Here is a 20,845-nt window from a genome sequence, read left to right on the forward strand (position 1 = left end):
ACTCTTAAAATTCCAGAAAAGCAACACCTGGGTATTTTGCAAGTGTCTCAGTTTAATCTCCCTTTAACAACTAGACATTTTACTAAGTAATGGAACTACAAAGGGCCCATATTCAAGGAAATGGTGTTGGTTCTACACTAACAGATTGATAAATGAACGTGTTAAGTTTTACGTTAAAATAAAATGTTTAAAGTTCACATAAAATTTCTATTTACCATTAAGTTTTTAGACTACTCCATTACAATCCAGTCAAGTGACATCTCTATTAAAGAAAAGCTACCTACAATAAAACGCCTACACAAACAGGTTTGTGTGTGGTAATTTCTTCAAACTTATAATGGATCAAGACTTCTCAAAGAGACCATGACCAAAAGTAGTACTTAATGCAATTTTCTACACGTAACTTACTTTTTGTTTAAAGCCCCTATCAGCAGAATACTTCTCTGAATGACAACAGTAAGGAACAAATGACAAGGCTAAAACAGCTTACATTTATCAGGGATAATATCAGAAGACAGAACCACATATAGTGATTTTTAAAATATTGTTCTTTTCACCACCAAATATGATGAGTCTAAATACCGTAGCCATCCTTCACAATATCAACACTATGAAATGGTTGGTCATCCCCCAAAAAGCCAACAATTTTTAAACATGTTTAGAGTGAAAGCTATTATACTTATTGAACAGCTATTGATTAAACTCATCAAATTACCTTCACCCATGAAAACGACTGTTTTCATCAATTAGTATTTCCATATGACATGGGTACAAAGAGTTTCCATATGACATGGGTACAAAGAGTTAAGTATATATACAAGTCAGTTTAAAAAATAAAGTTTTTTTTTACCTCTTTCAGAGGGCTTCCCTGGTGGCTCAGACGGAAAAGAATCTGCCTGCCACGTGGGAGACCTGGGTTCGATCCCTGGATTGGGAAGATCCCTAAAAAAGGGAATGGCAATCCACTCCAGTATTCTTTTGCCTGGACAATCTCATGGACAGAGCCTGGTAGACTACAGTCCATGGGGTCACAAAGGGCTGGACACGACTGAGCAACTCACACACCTCTTTCAAGTGATCTGGCTATTTCTGGACTCACCTCTAACTTACACAGCTCACATACAATCCCCTAGCACAATCTAGGTTTACATCACTGAGTAGAAAAATAAAGGCGGCAGCATCCAATCTGATTTGAAGGTGTAAGAAACTGCTGTGTTCCAACAGCAAAGATATCCATTATTAAATAATGGTGAATAAGAATGAAATCAATTACTAAGCTTTTTCTTTCAATGTCCAATATTTATTTAATAGACTATTAGGCTGTTAGAACAGAAATTATTAGAATTTTAGTTATTTCTTAAAGGGCTAGAGTACCATGAAAAACTCCTAACATTAAGCATGCTATAAACCAAAGCAGCGTGAGAATGTCTACTCCACTTAAAATCCAACTTATCCACCTAGTTAACTTGCCTATCTAGGTCTCGCCATTCTTTTCAGCTCAAATGAAGTACTTCCTCTTCTGTGAAATCATCTACACAATTCATGTGACATTCAAACTACCTTAATTGCTTCACAGCATACCTCCTCTATCAAGTCAAGAGTCAACGACACTGACATAGCTCCTTAATAAACATAATGCTCCTTTCATCTGTAAAAGGATAAAGATTTATATAGGTTCAAGTTTAATTTGACATTCTCAGCAAAAGCATTACCCCATGAGTAACACGAATCTCACTACAGCCACAGCACTACGTACCATTATACTGGCTACAATGAGAACAAACCACTAGATGTGAACAGTCACATGGAAAGGTACCATATGGTACTCTGAATAATGTGGAATCTAAAATGTTTTAATGAAATTCTAACACTTATAAAAAGCCAAACAGAAAATATCACATCTTATTTATCATATACATAGCTTCCTAGTTATTAACTTACATGTTGAAGATCATCAGCCTAAGCATACAGCTTTATTTTGGCAAACACCCAAAATATATTTGGTATGTGTTTCAGAGTTAGAGATCTAATCAAGCAAAAAAAAACACCTAAGAAATTAACGAGAAATAAGGAAACGATATGGCAACCCACTCTACTATCCTTGACTGGAAAATCCCATGGACAGAGGAGCCTGGCAGGCTACAGTTCATGGGGGTGGCAAAGCATTGGACATAACTGAGCCACTGAGCACACAAGGAAATTAAACCATTTTTTCAAAATATACTGCTTATTCCTCACATTTTCATAACTTTTGAAGGAAATGATCTCTTATCTTTACAACAGAATTTACAGAAAGCTACGATGGACGAGTATGTTCTTAGTATTTTCTTAAAAGGTGTTGGCACTATAAGCAAAGAGAGACTTCTATAACTAATCCCTTGCAAGTGCTTTAAATACAAAGGTCAAATGTAATACTATATGCAGACCTTTAGGAAATCAAGTTAGCTCTGTATGAATTAAAAGTCAACAGAATTTTTTTCTAAGGCGACAACAGTGATTTTTTAAGTTTCTACGACAGGAACTTCTGAAGTGGTAAACAACCACATTTATTCTTTACACCTACTCCTTTCTGAAGATCCAGTAAAACTACCTTTCCCTAATTCAGAGATACACTTGAATTAGAACAAAGCCCACCATTAACAGATGCTCGATAAATTAGTTTATAATTGATGTTTATATAATAATCTCTAAAGACCAGATTTGTTTCCACATCTTACCTTCAGCCCTAAAAGAATATTTGGATTCATTCATTCATTTCATATTGACAAGTAATATCAATGTTTAATTCAAGCTAAAACCCCTACATTGTAATTCAAATACTGTATTAAAAGGGACTATATTAAATTAGCTTTGTAAGTCCATTTTAAATTAACCAGGTTAACTGGTTAACAAAATACAACAATTTCTCACAGTGAAAATCTACCACCACTATCAGCAGCAGCAAGAGAAGAAATGTTGACTTAGCACTTGCTATGTTACAGGTATTATTCTAAGGGACACACACAAATTACATATTTGATCTGAGAACAATCCTAAGATGTAGCTGTTACTGTCAGCTCCATCTTCTGACAGCAGTAAGCTCAAGGAGGTTAATTAACGTGGACAAAATCACAGCCAGTAAGGGACAGACTAGGACACAACTAGGCACCATGATCCTAGAGTCTGTGCTCCACAATCTATTTCCTTTTGATTCTTTTCTCAAGTCAAGTTTTTAGAACAAGACTGCCTTGTTAGAAATTCACTCTGGAAACTCTAAGCAGTCATGCAGCTGGTCCTTTGAACTGTTTCCTGAGGTCCCAAAGAATCTGCTATGGCAATGGCTGGTAAATCCTCCCCAAGTAGCAACCTTAGAGGTTCTGTTATACTAGGCTCTTGTATTTGTTATGTATTTTTAGATTCTCTTTCATCTTCTCACCTCGACTGCCTTTGGGAAATTAAAAAGTTCCCCAAGTTTCTGAACCATGTTCTGTGAAATAGTACTTCTTTAGCTGGCTTGTTCAAAACACCTCTCCCTCAGGTTTTACAAAGGGTTTATCGTATCTTAAAACCCAGGCTGTTTATTTCCCCCATCACTCAATTAGATCTAGACTATGCCCTATCTTAATTGTTCTTGATTTTCCAGCAGCTTGTCCTTAAGTTATATAAAAGATAAACATCTCAAGATGCTTACCTACCCTTACAGAGCTAACATCATGTATCCTCCAAGAAAGAGCTGCAACACTTTCTGCTTCATATACATTAACCTAGATTGAGTTCTTAGCCTTCTGACAAATTCCAAAACTGAAATGAAACTGATACTCAAAAGCAAACGATTCAGAATAAAAGGTAAATGACATACATCAAATCAACCTATCACTGTACCTTCTCCACCAAGGCAAGTTTAAACAATCAAGGAAGATGTCTTTCTGTGAAAGCTCTACCCTTTCCACAATTATGTTCACCGATAGTCTACATTGTGACAAATTTTCACACTCCTCTGCTGCCCCTTCCATGTCATTTTTTTTTTTTAAATAAAGGATCCATGCAGAAGCATACAAACTCCCTTCCCAACGGGTTTATGTTACAATCAGGTTAAGAAAAAGAATCAAACCAATCTCTGATTATCCATACTGTCTATAAACCAGTCCTGAACCATCTCAAAACTGATCTGCCTTAGAAATGCTGACTTACACAAATCAGTGTAACATGAAGTAACATGAAGACTACAGTGCCTTCAAGTAAAAAGTATGTTTTTCATTCAGAAAAAAGGGTTTTTTAAAATGATGTTTTATTGCTACTCCTGGCAAACCATTATTTTTACTTCAGTTCTTGACTGAAATTCTGCCGTCTCTCTTCCAGCCTCAAGTGAATTCTCAAGTCATGCTTTCAAATACACTCCAAAATTCTTTCAAAGCCTAATCATAATTTGAAATTTTATATTTACTGTGTATTTGCTTTGTGTGGACGGGGACAGTTTTACTTTTACTACTATACCTAGCACTGCCCAACACACAGAAGGTACTCAGTTATTAGCTGACTGAATGAATGACTAAGCATCACTTGCGTAAGTTAAAGCTACTAGGTTCCCTCGGTATCACACTCTCAGTAATTTTATAATTTGAGGAAAAAAAACAAAAAGGAAGCATATCACCAAAATAATAGTGAAATTAGCTACCAAAATAATAACATAAATATTAACTATTTTAACTACCTCATTGAGGTACGCCACCCCCCTCCAGTAACTTCCATTCCAAGATGGCCAAAGGAACATACATATATTGCAAAAGCAATACTTTAGGAGAAAAAAAAGATGGGAGCAGGCAAACACACAACGAATTATAAAAACCATTTCACAGTGGTGGTTTTGAAAAGTAACTTGACTAGAGCAATACTAAGACCTAGAATGTAGACACACGTGTGTCCCAAACACTGGAGAAACTACCTTTGGACCATTAGCGTATAAAGATGAAGCAAAAGTAGTCTCAAACAAATTAATTAGTAAATCAGCATTTATAGTGTACACAATGAATCAGGAAGGATATGGTTAAATTCTCAGCCTCTCAAGCAGAATCTTGAGTTAGTCTTCGTCACCATCCTTCTACAGTGAAGATTAAAGGCTTCTTCTGACTATAAAGTAGATCCATAGGCATTTTATATCTACACATGAGAACAGCTAATGGAGGGCTCAAATAGTTGTCTAATAGTTGTCTGATGTATTCACTCTTCCTACCCAATTAACTACGTAACTAATTCTCATTAAGTTAAAGCTTTAGCTATTTTGAACATCTGGGTTCTCAAAAAACAAGTTGATAGATGACTACACAAAATATATCTAGGGATTCATAGGACACTGCACTTAATAAAACTCTCCCATTAGTTAAAACTACCATACTACTCCATTCTAATAGGATGTGATATCACTTAAAGACAATACTAGGTTACCTTCTAGCTCTTCAGAAGATTCCAGAAGAAATTTCAATAAGCTTACCCTATAAGAATTAAGGTTTCTTTTTAAATTTAAATAAAGCCACTAGAAACCATTCCAAAAAAAAACATCACAATGCCAAAGATAGAGCTCTCAAATCTATTGTCATTCATTCCCTATTAACTGAACCAAAATCTTTCCCAAGCATGTATCTTTTGAAAGCCTACCAATAAACATTTACACATTTTGTCCTAACATTGCATGTAACATTCTCATCTCCCAATTCCTAAATTCTGCTCTCCCTGCTCAACTGTGGCTTACTTAAAAAAAAAAAAACTCAACACACAGTAAATCAAATGTCATGATATTGTTTCTCCTAAAGGTGAGCAAAATCTGCACTTTATTGTCCTCAATTCCTGGACATTATCTAATCTTAAAGTAATAAAAAAAAATAAGTTTAGATTTTAGGTAACGCTTTTGTCAATTATACTGTATTTACATCTGATAAATACCATGACTGTCACTAAAAATTTATTCAATAAAGATTAAGGTTTAAGTCAAAAACACACCTCATAAAGTTACAAAGACAAGCTGACTCAAGTAAACACTTAAGTTCAATTGCTATTAACAACTAATTAATAAAGCAATTAATTGGAAATTATAATAAAACAATAAATCAAAGAAACTAGAAAAAACTGAGATGGAATTTGAAAGGTAGCAAGGTTTTGATTATGGAAAAAAATGTTAAGTTGTGATAACACCATTACATTTAGAGAAATCTTATTTTTGAAACATGCACTGAAATATTTACAGATCGAAAGTATATGATGCCTAGGATTTGCTTATTTTGAGGGACACAGAAATAGGTTGAGATATGGATGAAACAAGATGAGTCAACTTTGAAGATGCAAGACAAATAAATATGAGTTTATTACAGCATTATTCTACTTTTACATACATTTCAAGTTTTCTGTAAAATACACAGCTTCCCCTGTAACGCTGTATCTATCTCTGCCATCAAAGACTCCTGTTGCTGTCTATGTAACATCTTACCCACCACTGTCTTTTAAAAACAACCTCAGGGACAAGACAGTATCAAGACAAAGAACTCATTTTAAAAAATGAAGAAACTGTCATACGCATACACACGGAATAAACAAAAAAGTTTCAAAAGAATTACCATCAGGCAACAAACATCACACTACTTATGCTGAACCCAAGTGTGAAGATGAAGATTAGAAATCAGGGAAGTTAAAGTATTAGAAAGCAGCTCAATATGGTTGTCAATCATATTAGAAAGACGTTCAATATGGTGTAACAAAGAGGTTTTTGAGGAGACTCTAATAAGAGTATATTACAAAAGATTGCTCCTTTTAGTTCAAAACACATCCATGGTAACACTAGTGTAATTAGTATCAAAAGCCCTCTACCCCAAATAAATCATATCCCTTCCCATACATCCTTCTTTCTACAAATATTTTTCCTTTACTAAGATATAGCATCTACCTTTCTGTCATACTTAAATGATACACTTCACCTAAGATATAGCACCAAGTAACTAAAATCTGACCTATGAAATTCAATGTCTACTGAACAGCTATATATATTACTAACAAAAAAAAAAGAATCCATATTAAAAAGTCATCTAGTAAGCATAAGAAGGTTTAATCTGGATTATTCTAAAACTGGATAACTTGAGACTCCACTAGCAAGGTCTGCTATCTGGTGGCAGAAAACTAAAAGCAGAGGGGAAATAGTGTCCATTTTTAAAGACAGTACTTACTTAAGAATGGTTTTTGCACTACTGCAGTCTTCAAATCGAATGGAGTAACCAACTTCCTGGCCCAACATCACATCCATTTCATCAGCAACTCTCTGAGCCACACTCATTGCAGCCACTCTCCTGGGTTGGGTACAGGCAACTCCTCTTTTGGGTCCTGGTAATGATCGCATGTACTCCACACACCACTGTGGAATCTATCAAATAATTTCACATTTAAATTAATTCTACTCTGCCTACACATCGAGTATGTTTAACATGAAGTGTTTTATCTCATTCTAATAATTTAAGACAAAATTCAATTTAGGCACATCACAGTTATTATTTACGACTCAAACTTTTAATAGCATGAGCTCTCCAAGGCAAGGAAAGGTCACAGAGAACACTGATATGATGTAAACCACACCTTGGTGAGCTAGGTACACTGAGCTGAATATGCTGTATGGTATCAATGTTCCACCACCAGGCATTTTTCTATACACAGGGGGAAAAAATTCAACTTAGGAAAATTCTAAGTTTCTAACAAATGTTAGTTCCCAAAAATATTCTAAGAAACTGTTAACTTAAATTCTTATACAATTTCAGTTACAAAGTAATGCACATAAAAGTAGAAATAATATCTATTTGCAGTTATAAAGTTGTATCTTTCAATTCAATTCAAATTTGTTATGTTAGGGATTTCCCCAGCAGCCCAGTGGTTAAGACTCCACTCTTCCAATGCAGGGAGCACAGGCTCTATCCCTGGTTGGGTAACTAAGATCCTACATGCTGTGAAGTACATTCAAAATGTTAAAAAAAAAAAAAAGCTAAGTCAAGAGAATCTAACTCCTATCCCTTTCCCCTCAGAAGTATACACAACAGTAACATCCTAAAGGTTCATTTTAGGAAGATCTTAAAAGTTAACTGTCAATCTCAAACTCAAGAGAACCTAGAGAAGTAGCAACAGCACTTCCCTGAAGGAGTGCAAGCAAGGGTGCAGAAGGGGTGGCGGGGAGACCAACAGATATAAGCAGCTGGTCGTTGCCATGATGACAGTGTATTTCCTGGCTGTTTCACTATCAACAGAAGCTCAGAGATCCTCTAATTTAATGGTTCTTTCTCTACCCACCTACCTGAAAAAGAACCATGGGAAAAATCTTAAGTGCTTACTGCATTCAACTGGAACCCACTGCTACAAAGACACAATGGGTCTCCATCAAAGCCCTCAAGTCTATCTGGTTTTAATGTTACAGAAAACATGGGAGTTTTTTTGGTGTAGAATTTGTACAGTGATATTTGAAGAACACTGGTTGTTGTACTATTATTGCATTGTAGACAGGTTTTCTGCAATTTTAGGATAACTGCTGTCATTGACAAGTATCTGAAAAGGGAAAGGAGAGATTATGCTGCTTCTCTAGGAATGTAAATACACGTATCTTTAAAGAACTTAAAATGAACAAAAATACTAAACTAAAACAGAAGGGTATCTCTGGGCTTGTAAACCAACAGATCGAAGTTTATGTGGCTTTCCAGAAAAGTTTTTTATGTATCTTCATTTCAGCAAACCACCTACAAAGGCAAAATGTACTTCATATGATCAAACAAAATGAAATTCAAATAAACATTTGTTGGTCAATTAAAGTCATTAAAACTTAATTCAGAACTCTCAAAGCAAGAACATTCACAGATTTTTAAATTCACTCTAGTGAAACAAATAGCTTACTTCCACTTTAAAAATAAGACAGGAACGACTTTGGCCAATTCATCAGTTTTTGAACTTTTGATCTCAGGACCTCTTTATACTTTTAAAATAACCCAGAATGCCCAACAACTAATACATTCTTTGTGTTAGGAAATTAAAACTGAAAACTTGTTAAAATATTATTAATTGCTTAACAGTAAAAACCCATTCTATGTTAGCATTAACAGCTTCTATGAAGAAAGTACATCCTAAAAAAACAAAATCTAGCAAGAGACTACACTGTTTCAGATCTGCTTATCTCTAATGTCTGGCTTAACAGAACACAGACTCTAACTGCTTCTATTTTGAATGTACTACAGTATTTGTTTTGTTTGAAGTATATGAAAAAAAATCTCAGGAACTCTGAAAGGGTTTCAGGAACTTCCAAGGGTTTCTATACAAGATTTGGACCCTGGCTTCATCAATATATTTATCCATATTTCTAAGAATAGCATTAAGAAGGGAAGTACATCATGAAATATGCTACTGACTTGCTCAAGCCAAATATCAGTTCTAAGCCATCCCTTCCCTCAGCTTCCCTTCCTCCATTTGTGACCATCTACCTAAAAACTGATCCATAGCCCTCAGTCTTCTTGTTTTATATATCATCCTAAGTGATTCTATTTATTCTTCTGACATACATCAAATGTCAATCCCAACCCTAGTCCTACACCTGACCTTATCATTTCATTTGAAGAATGGCTAAGTTTTTGGTATCCTGAATCCAAGAAGTTTAAAACCAAAACCACTTCTCACCTTTCTCCAAATACTTAAAAATCCCTCCCACATCTCCTACTCAACAATAGTAACATCTTAACTCCAATCTTTTTTTTTTCTGGCTACACAGCATGGGAGGTCTTAGTTCCCTAAGCAGGACTGAACTACTGCTCCCTGCAGTGGAAGCATGGGGGTTTACCCACTGGCCTGACAGAGAGGTCCTCAATCTGTCCTTTATTCTCCGTTCTACCACCCTATACAAAATCAAATTGTTATGACTTCCTACAAAGCCTGTCATCAACATTCTCACTAAATACGACATTTCTGTAAAATTTCTTGTCATTTCCCTTCAACCTAAAGGTTCTGCTGGCCCCTTGATCTGCAGCAAGAAAGCTACTGTTTCAGTCTCCCCAGCTCCACCTCCGTCTCCAAACACACACTATACACTCTGGCCAGGGGATATGCTTTCTCTTCTCTCTAAACATATGCCCTTTCTCATACTGTCCCTTTGGCTGAATTAGCTTTAGTTTTTTATTTGGCTATAGTATATGTATACCAAATTGCAATGTGCAATGTCTTCACTATGAATCTCAGTCAAAAGTTAAACTACACAGATTCTGTTTGGAGAACTTCATTTTCTGATAGGCACACACACACAAAAATTACTCAAAATGGCTGACAATTCTTAATGGTTTTGAGTCAAAATTCAGTAGGAGTATGCCAAAAAAAGTATTTGCATGAAATTCATTATTTGAAGAGTTCCCTTCAAATCCCCCAAATGCCCTGCAACCCTAAGTATCCAAGTATCTTAAGTATTAAAAACAAACAAAAAATCCCAAATACCAATCCAAATAATCACAAACCTCTTGTTTTGAGTTTGCTTGACCTTCTCCATTAACTGCTTCTAAATAAGCTCATCTCTGAAATAATGTTAACCATATAAGACCCCAGAAGGGCAAAATGAAATAACTTTGGCTATGAGACAAAGGTAAAAAGTTTTAAACACTGAACCCAACCATGTCTATTATGTAGTCTAGGGCAACCTACTAAACTCATAAATCTAAATCTCATTTTGCTCATCTGTAAAATGGTGATTAACAACTTCCTTGCATGGCTGCTGAAAAAATGAGATAATACAAAGTACACAGTGCCTGGCTTTACCCAACTGCTGATTAAACAACCACATAGACCACTGAAATAATTATTAAAAACATGAAACTAATAAGTTCAGAGTTACATCATTCCATGTATTTAATTCTTTAAATTTCCACAAGGTGATAAAAATAAACCAACAGTTTTAGTTTCTAACATCAGCACTACATTTCCTCCACTTTAAAAGAAATATCATATTCATAAAAGCTCAGTCTTTTAAATAACAAAAACTTTCGATTTGGGTTGCTATTGTAGTCTTCAAAATGTCTCCATGAAATAATAATTTGTGTCATGTAACCTTAAAAAAAGGTTATCTTGTAAATTCAGTACACTCAAATGTGAACACTTATAATAGATAAATAAATACGGAAAAACAGGCCAGTAGGAAACAATGTAATTATCTCAGCATGATGAATAATGATTAAACTCATTCCAACATTTTCCTGAATTTTCCAAATTTCCTACAATAGCCAGGGACTGCTATTTTTGTAAAATTTAAGAAATGTTCTGATAGATCAGGATCAATCATCTGAAAATACGGTTATCTCACTTCTCAAGAGAATGCAAGTTAAAAATTACACTGAAATACCACTTTCCACCTATCAGATCTGCAGAAGTTCAGTCGTACACTCTAGTGGTTTCCCAGATCTGTTCTAATATATGCTCATGGAAGGTTAAACTATGTTGCCTATTGCCTATGGAAGGCTATTTGGCTGTATGCACCAAAATTACAATTAATCCTCCTCTGACCCAGCACTGTCTGGAAATTTATCTCAAATATATACTTGGCCATGCAAAACAACCATCAGAAACAGCCTAGATGTCTACGATATGGGCCTAGCAAATAAGGGCTCATCCATGTTTGAGAAATATCCTAAGTATATTACTAACACAACACTAATATGTGTGTTTAGTTCACGCGTGGGGAGGATGGGGACACTACTGGATGGAGGTCATAAGTAAAGAGATCTCACTTAGCTCTTCTACTTTTTAAAAAGAATAGATATCATTCACACAGTTCAAAACAATTATAAAAACAAAAAGCAATGAAAATGACAAAAACAAAAATCACTCCAATGGTTCAGATCTCTTCACCTTGGCACCCCCAAATATGTATCACCCCAAATTCAAAGTGGGTGGGAGAGTATCACTGTCATAATTTACATAATAAAACTTGGGGGGGGGTATCAAAACCAGCACTGCTGTTTTCCCAAAAAGACTCAGGAAAATAGCTACTCTCTACACAATCTCTACCCTGTAAGTCACTAGAAAGTGCTAAATACAGAAAGCAGCTATGCCTCAAAATATTCTGACAGCCCAGCCAATGAGAATAACTGCCAGGACCAAATCCACAACATTCAGTAAACACAAACATTAATAAAGTCCGTACATGGCATGCAGTGACTCACCTGTGTTGTTTTACCAGACCCAGTCTCACCAACAAGCACAAAGGACTGATGTCTAACCAGAATATCTGTAAACCTATCCTTGTATTCCCAAACAGGGAGCTGAAGTCGTTTCTTCAGAATATCATAGTATCGAGGTGTGTGGGGTAAGTTGGTAAATGGATTAATGCACTGTGGAAGTGACGTGTGTCCTGCATGTCCGGTGTGTGTTGAATGCGCAGAATGTGTCGAATGTGTTGAATGTGCCGAGTGGGTTGAGTGAGCTGAATGGGAAGCTTTTAAAGGTGGTAATCCAGCACTGATAAGCATAGCATTTGTTGAAGCTCGCAATTCCTTCTCCTTTTCTTTCTCCCTTTCCCGCTCTCTATCTCCTCTATCTCTTTCTCGGTCTCGATCTTTAGACCTATCTTCACGGTCACGGTCTCGATCCCGATCCTTCCTAAAAATAGAAGAAAAAAAAAATCTTACAATTCAGATTCCAAATTCTATGCAAAATTTTCACAGCAACATTATAGTCACAAGAAAGTAAACGTCCAACAACCAAATAAAAAAACTGCTATAAAACTCAAAAGTACTAGAAACAATGAAAAAGAACTTTTAATCAAGGATTCTCCATTCATAACCATCTTTCCCTTCTTTGATAATGATTCAAATTCTGCTAAGAACAGTTTCTCTCCACTTTTACCCATCAGCTGAAATAACACAAGAACTCGTTTTGCAAGTAAAATCCTCTCTTTCTTAGAAGATAAAGAGTAAGGGCAGTGTGGGAAAAAGGCAGGGACAAATTAGGCAAAGAGAACAGCATCAGTCCTTCCCAAACTCTCCTTCAGGTTAGGTTATGTGAAAATGTATTTTTGCAGTGAAAGTGTACTTAAAACTTAACAAGAAATAAATCTTTTATTGCTTCTGCCTCACAGATAATTCCACCTCATATTACAGTCACACAAATATTAGTTGAAGAACTAGTAAGTTTGTTTTCTTAAGTTATAGTTTCCAAATTTTGTTCAAAACGCATATATTACTCTACAAGAAAAACTAAAACTTTTCACTCTGGTTTTCACTGTTTACTCTTGCATCTATCATTAACAGTAATAGTAAAACATTGAAAGTGCCCTGTAAAACCTATGTATGCATTAATCATCCATAAAGTGAAAAGTAGCCCATTAAAAAAAGTCATTGGTTAATAAATTATTAAGTTGTTTAAAATTTTAAAATTACGCAGATGACCACTATATTAATCTTAGGTCATTTAGTCAATTCTATTATCTACTTTTAATTACTAACTGTTGTGTCTTAGTCGCTAATTTGGGTCCAACTCTTTTGACTAGAAACGATCCATAATACAGTAAGAATTTTAAAATTATCTGTTTATTAATTCTACTAATCTAGTGTGTGTGTGTGTTCTCAGTCGTGTCCCACTCTGAGACTCCATGGACTGTAGCCCGCCAGGCTCCTCTGTCCATGGAATTTTCCAGGCAAAAATACTGGAGTGGGTTGCCATCTCCTACTCTTGGGAACTAATCTAGTTTATTTCAGACCAAATTCTACAGCAGACAAATGTACAAGGTATTTGGACTCAGACTTCAAACAGTGAGGCAACATGGAACCATGAAACAAGCCGCTAAATACGTCACTGTTCCTTATCCACCACACACAAAAGTCATGAATTTCCGATGCCCCAATTATCGGCAGCAGACAAGGGAAGACCATTCATTCTCTGTAATAGCATATTGGCTGGAAAAGTTACTCCCCTTAGGAGAACAGAGCTAAAATGCTGAACCCAGCATGAGTTACGATGGTTCCCCAATTACAAAAAATGATAAGCTGACCAATTTTATTTGTTCTTGTCCTTTCGAAAATAAAGTTCTATTCTACAGAAACTTGCCTAGAGAGAAAAATCTTATTACACATACACAAATATTCACACACACACACTTTTCACATAAAATCTTTTCATACATGTATCTATAAAAAGTGACTTCTCCCTTCTCCCACCCCAGTGTTCACCTCTCACAGAACTATAAGATATACAAGCTAAAACTGAAACTTCTCATCCCATCCGGTATAAAAAGAAAGAAATCAAAGGAACCTAAAGGATAATCTACCTATCATACAAAATGAAGCCCCACCAGTTCAGAACTTAAGCTTCCTGGCCTATCTTCAAAATAAACCACCAACCATCCTTTCTTTGGAACTCTGCATTCAAGTGGGTATATTTTTCCTTTTCTCCTTTACTTTTCGCTTCTCTTTTCGGGGCTTCCTTGGTGTCTCAAAGGATAAAGCGTCTGCCTGCAATGCAGGAGACCCGGGTTCGATCCCTGGGTTGGGAAGATCCCCTGGAGAAGGAAATGGCAACCCACTCCAGTACTCTTGCCTGGAGAATCCCATGGACAGAGAAGCCTGGCGGGCTACAGTCCACAGGGTCGCAAAGAGTCGGACACAACTGACTGACTTCACTTCACTTCTCTTCTTTTCACAGCTATTTGTAAGGGCTCTTCAGACAGCTATTTATTTGTATCCGGTCCCATCACTTCATGGCAAATAGATGGAGAAAACAGTGGCTGACTTTATTTTGGGGGGCTCCAAAATCACTGCAGATGGTGACTGCAGCCATGAAATTAAAAGATGCTTACTCCTTGGAAAGAAAGTTATGACCAACCTAGACAGCATGTTAAAAAGCAGAGACATTACTTTGTCAACAAAGGTCCATCTAGTCAAGGCTATGGTTTTTCCAGTAGTCATGTATGGATGTGATCTGGACTATAAAGAAAGCTGAGTGCAGAAGAATTAATGCCTTTGAACTGTGGTAATGGAGAAGACTCTTGGAGATCCAACCAGCCCAACCAGATCAATCCTGGGTGTTCATTGGAAGGACTGACGTTGAAGCTGAAACTCCAATACTTCGGCCACCTGATGTGAAGAGCTGACTCATTTGAAAAGACCCTGATGCTAGCAAAGATTGGGGGCACGAGGAGAAGGGGACAACAGAGGATGAGATGGTTGGATGGCATCACCAACTCAATGGACATGAGTTTGAGTAAACTCCGGGAATTGGTGATGGACAGGGAGGCCTGGCATGTTTTTCAGGGGCCTTCTTCACCAGAAACTTCATTACCAAAAACAACCACAACAGAGAAAGGAATAAATACATTCTGAAGACAAAAAGATTAACTGTTGACCACATACTGGGGTTTAACCCTGATGTAAGTGTAAAAGGAGCACCGAGATCACAGTTGCATATCCACCGGAAAGGTATAAGCCTCAGTGTACTAATTTGCAAAGTGAATAGTATTAAGAGTCTCTTAGATTAAAACAAGAAAGCAAATTCAATCACTTTGAAATGTTGCCTATGATTCTAACTCTCTACCTTCAACAGGACAGGGAAGATAAAAGGGCCAGTTAAGGAGGGCTCAAACTCACTGCTTCATAAATACATGTAGGATATTGTATATATGCATGTTTCCTTTTTAAAAACAGGTACTTTTACTATAAAGGAGTTTGTTATTTAGAAGATTTACTAATTGAGGTCTAATGCTTAAAAAACCAATTATTAAAGCAGTGCACTATAACCACTTAGCCACAATAGTGACAGGAAGAGACAACAGGACACAGTTATTGAGCATAGGGTTCAGTATTCTATATCAGCTTAATCCTCAACCTCAGCGCTTAAGCTAACTATATATATAACCAGTTATTTCTTTCCTCATCGATAAAAACCTCATGGGGTAATGCAAGGATTAAATGAGTTAATATAAATAATGTGCTTAAAATAGTGCCTGGAACATAATAAATCTCCAATATAACACCAGTTATCATATTTTTTAATTTAAAATACCAGGTTAAAATTCTACATGGAGTAACAAACGCTCTAAAGATGTAACCTGTTTATCCAGGTATTTTAACTAAGCACTGCTCTTAATCTGGCATTCTCACTCTCCAAGGATATGTCGGACTTTGAAAATACATTACTAAATACAGATAAGGATGTTCATCACACTTTTTACTTCTAAGGTTGGAAAACTACCCAAAAAATCAATGAACAGGAAACTGGTTAAATAAATTAAGATACTCCTTTACAAGTAGACTACTATAAGAATAATGTATATCTATTCCACAGCTTATGACACATTTCTGGGTGAATTTTTTTAATTAAATCAAAGCCTAAACAATACATATTAAAAGGCAGCAATGGAGAAGCAGACATAGAAATCAGACTTATAGATACAGTGTGGGAGGGAGAAGTTGGGATTAATTGAGAGTAGCATGAAAACATATATATTACCCTGTGTAAAATAGCCAGCCAGTAGGTATTTGCTGTGACACAAAGAACTCAACCCACTGCTCTGTGACGACCTAGATGGGTGGGATGGCACAGGAGATGGGAGGGAGGTTGGGGGGGGGGGGGGGACATATGTATACCTGTGGCTGATTCATGTTGATGTATGACAGAAATTAGCACAACATTGTAAAGCAAGTATCTCCCAATAAAATAAAATAAAAAAATCTTACTGCTATCAAATATTATAGTTCATACCTGTGAATAAATATGCAGAGACATAAGTAAAACAAATTTTCATCAAGAGACTAAGGAAGGGGATGAAGGCATCTGAGAATTTTTTGCCTTTTACATTTTTATGAATGGACATTTCTTGTGTTCCCTGGGGCAAGTTACTTAACCTCACCTACATCACAAAACTTAAGTGAAAAAAACATATACATATACATATATACATACACATATAGTACCTAAAATATTTTGGGAACTATACATATTATTTTATCACTATATTTGCTTCACATTTTTAACAGAAAAAACTTATCAGGCAGTAATAACAGAAACAAATATTAAGATGAAAAAGTCCCTGCTGCTGCTGCTAAGTCGCTTCAGTCATGTCCGACTCTGTGCGACCCCACAGATGGCAGCCCACCAGGCTCCCCCCGCCCAGAACAAGAACACTGGAGTTGGTTGCCATTTCCTTCTCCAATGGGTGAATGTGAAAACAGAAAGGGAAGTCGCTCAGTTGTGTCCCACTCTTCCCAACCCCATGGACTGCAGCCTACCAGGCTCCTCTGTCCATGGGATTCTCCAGGCAAGAGTACTGGAGTGGGGTGCCATTGTCACTTGGTTAACAATTTTACATGAAAATGTTGTGAATAATGGAAAAAAAGAAGTCAATATGTAACAGAAACCTTCAACGTCTCTACCTGACTCCAAAACTAAAATATACCAAGAGTATACAAAGCCAAATACAGTTTAGGAGCATGAATCTGAGGTATAATCTCTCACTGAAATTACCTTCACTTCTCAGGAATGGGGAAAATGGGACATCCATGTTTGGCAGTGGAGTTCACATGACCGACAGGCCTACTCTCCCAGGTAAAACCACCTGTTAACTATAACTAGCAGGGCTTAAAAAAAACTGCAAGGCTGCCTGATAGTCAACAAATTTAACTTTTAAAATTATTAAATGGGGTGGGGGTGGGAATCCCAAGCACTTATAAACACTGTAAACTCACTGCTAGATGAAGTTCTATGAGAAATGACATTCAGGTGACATAGTAATTACTATACAAATGCCCCACCAAAACATCTCAGAACTTGAGTTTTATTTCAAAGATGAACTCTCCTTCATCTACAGGTAGATGTCATTTATAATACCCAGGAGAATCATAAGTTCACCATGAAAGACCTGAAAAGTTCATTATTTTTACTAAAGATGCCAGATTTACAAGAAAAAGGGCGCAAATCCATGTCCCTATCATGGGACCACTAATCCCAAGCACTTGAATGGTGCACATACATCATAATATAAGTGAATTCATTTATTGTTTTCCAATTCAACTCTGAGAGAGAGATTAAGATGCTAAGCTGCACCTTAGCCAGATGACAAGCAACTTACTTTTGCTTCACAGGAACAAAGAAGCAAGTGTTCCCTACTTCACTAACCCAATATATACGTCACTAAAACAGGCTGTAATGACTCTGAACTAATCATAGTCTGTGTGCTGTATTGGAAAATGCAAGAAGCAAACTGAAAATCAAAAGATCAAGGTTCTAAATTCAGCTGTAAACTGAAAGGTTGCACAAGCCACCTTAACAACTCTGGGTCTCCATTCCTCATCCCTTGAATCCCTTGAGTGTGAACAATCATACTCTCCTCTTTCAAGTGACTTCCAGGTCTAAAGAGTTTGTAAAATTTTGCTGTGTGTTATGAGGGGGCGGGGTGAGGGTCCACTGCCGAAAACGACAAAACTGACATAAACACTGGAAACTAAAAAATTTACAAGATTAAAATCTTACATACTTATACTTTCCGTATTCAACACATGAAAAGATATCAAAAAGTACACCCTATCCTGGCTTATACTCCCCAGACACCTCAATCAACCCAAAGGAAGGGAGAGAAAAGAGAAATTCAAAAAAGTTATACAGACTTGACACAGCGATTCTGCACAAGTATACACACAGTACTATGCAAAATTATGCAAAGTATTGAAGGTATCCAGACTTTCAAGTCTCTTGCCTGAATTATTCGAATAAATCTCTGTACATCAGGGAATAAAGTACACACAGAACAAGAACTTATTTTCGTGCAATTGCGAAAGTCAATTGTTAAATTTCTCTGCATCTTGAAAAAAAGGCCGAGTAGGAAGAAATCGGAAAACACCTGTGTATTTCAACTCCCAAGCAATCTCCCCAAGGGCGACATTTTGCCGTTTTAAGTACCAGACACTTTTGAAAAGGATCTTCTTGTTTCAAAAGCTACTTATGAATGAGGGCGGGGAAGAGGGACAGAAAACAAGAACTCACAGGAAAAAGAGAGAGACTATCTTCTAATATCTATCCCAGGGATAACCCTGTAACTACTGTTTCGGCCAAAGCAGGAAATAAAGGAGATGGCGGGAGCGTGGGCACAGAGCGGAAGTTTGCCTTGTACCTACTTTGAAGTGTTTGAATGGACCGAGGCACGCGCTCTCCCGCCAAAGTATAAACTCAGCGGCCCCAAATCACAAGCTGCTGCCCAAAAGGTATATTCCACAGTTTTCTTTTCTCACGGATGGCCCTCTACTCTCCCATCCCCCGGTAACTCCTCGTCTGCACGCCTCACTCAACTTCCCCCACCCCCGCCTACACCAGAATCCACGCGCTTCTCTCACTTTTCGGCCTCCACTTCTCCCCTTGCTGGGCACTCAGCCTCCCGCCAAGGCCGTCTCCCAGACCCCGCTGCCCGAGAAGTACCTAGTGCCCTTGGAGGCGACTACTCCTGCCGCGCCCTCCCCCACTCTCTCCTCCGGATCCAGGCCTTACCGGGAGCCCAGACCACGAGGTCCGCGGTTCCCTCCAGTCCGCTCCCCTCGAAGTGACTCTCGCTCGACTCCGCCCGGGGAGGAGGCGCCCCAGTGACCACGCCAGGCCTCTCCGCTCTCTCCACTGGGCCGGGCGGCGGCCGCGCCACTCAGCTCCCCCGCGCCCTTGCCGGGCCGAACGCCGGGAGTGGCACCGCTCTCCCGCGCCCCGCCGCCAAAGACCCGAGCCGAAAGCGAAACAAAGCGTCGGGCCCCGGGGTCCGCTCGGCATGGCCCTCCCTGGCCCGTCCGCCGCCGGGACCCCAACAAAGCCCGAGCCCTTGCCTCGCGCCCCCGGCCTGGCTTACCCATCGGTCCCCGCACGCTTCTTGCCGGAGGGGTAATCCTCCCCCAGGTCCAACCGGTGTCGCTTAGACATTTTCGAACTCTTCGAGCAGGCGGTTATGAAGGAAGAAAAAAAAGAAACCCTCGCGGCTCTATCCGCGCAGTCGAGGGCACCTTCTAAACTCTGGAGGACCCCCACCCCTCCCGCTACAACAGCCTACACCGTGCGGCCGGAACCAGGAGCTAAAATGGCGGCGGCGACGAGGGCTGGGCCTGCGCGCGCGCTTCCGCGGTATGATATGCGTGCGTGCGTCTGTAGAGCGCGCGCACGCAGCGGAGGCGGGAACTCCAGCCCCGCCCGCTGCCTCGCAGGCCCGCCCTTATTCCTCCGTGCCTGGCTTCTTCTTGCCACCACTTTCCGCCCTCTTGGTGGGTGCTAGGCGGGTTGAGCCTTTGGGTCGTTCATGCCCTTCTGATTTTGGAAACTGAGAAAAGAGAAAGTCTAATGCTGAGTAGGTGATTCTATGCATTACCCTGGCATTAGAGGGGGCAGGGCTAGGACTGGAACCCAATTATAACTCCAGGTCTGGAACTTGAAACTGCTGAGCTCAGCTGCCTTGAGGAAACTGAAGTGAGAAAATGTCAAACTTACCGTAATCAGTTTTGCCTTCAAAAAAAAAAAAATTGTATCTGGGTATAGTTGATTTAACATTTTGTCTTGAAAAAGAAAGAAAAGGACAATATGCAGTCTATTGATGTTTTTACTGGAATAGGGAAAGTTGGCAAAAAAGGCGTAACTTTTTCCTGCATGCCTGTTATGTGCTTCCAAGGGATTCCTGCCCACAGTGATAGATATAATGGTCATCTGAATTAAATTCACCCATTCCAGTCCATTTGAGTTCAATTCAGTCGCTCAGCTGAGTCCGACTCACGGGGACCCCATGAATTGCAGCACGCCAGGCCTCCCTGTCCATCACCAACTCCTGGAGTTCACTCAGACTCATATCCATGGAGTCAGTGATGCCATCCAGCCA

General features: G+C 38.3%; 1 protein-coding gene across 1 annotated transcript in view; it reads right to left on the reverse strand.

Moving 5' to 3' along the window:
* Positions 1-20,126, reverse strand: part of DHX15 (DEAH-box helicase 15) — a 55,200-nt gene extending 35,074 nt beyond the window's left edge. The window contains exons 1-3 of the mRNA XM_069592995.1: positions 19,835-20,126; positions 12,183-12,618; positions 7,188-7,381 (exon numbers count right to left, since the gene is read on the reverse strand). Coding sequence (XP_069449096.1) covers positions 7,188-7,381; positions 12,183-12,618; positions 19,835-19,905 — 701 coding nt within the window. The 5' untranslated portion in view covers positions 19,906-20,126. The remainder of the gene's footprint in view (positions 1-7,187; positions 7,382-12,182; positions 12,619-19,834) is intronic.
* Positions 20,127-20,845: the final 719 nt, after the last annotated feature.

This window comes from Ovis canadensis, chromosome 6 (genome assembly GCF_042477335.2).
Source record: "Ovis canadensis isolate MfBH-ARS-UI-01 breed Bighorn chromosome 6, ARS-UI_OviCan_v2, whole genome shotgun sequence".
Taxonomy (NCBI): Eukaryota; Metazoa; Chordata; class Mammalia; order Artiodactyla; family Bovidae; genus Ovis; species Ovis canadensis.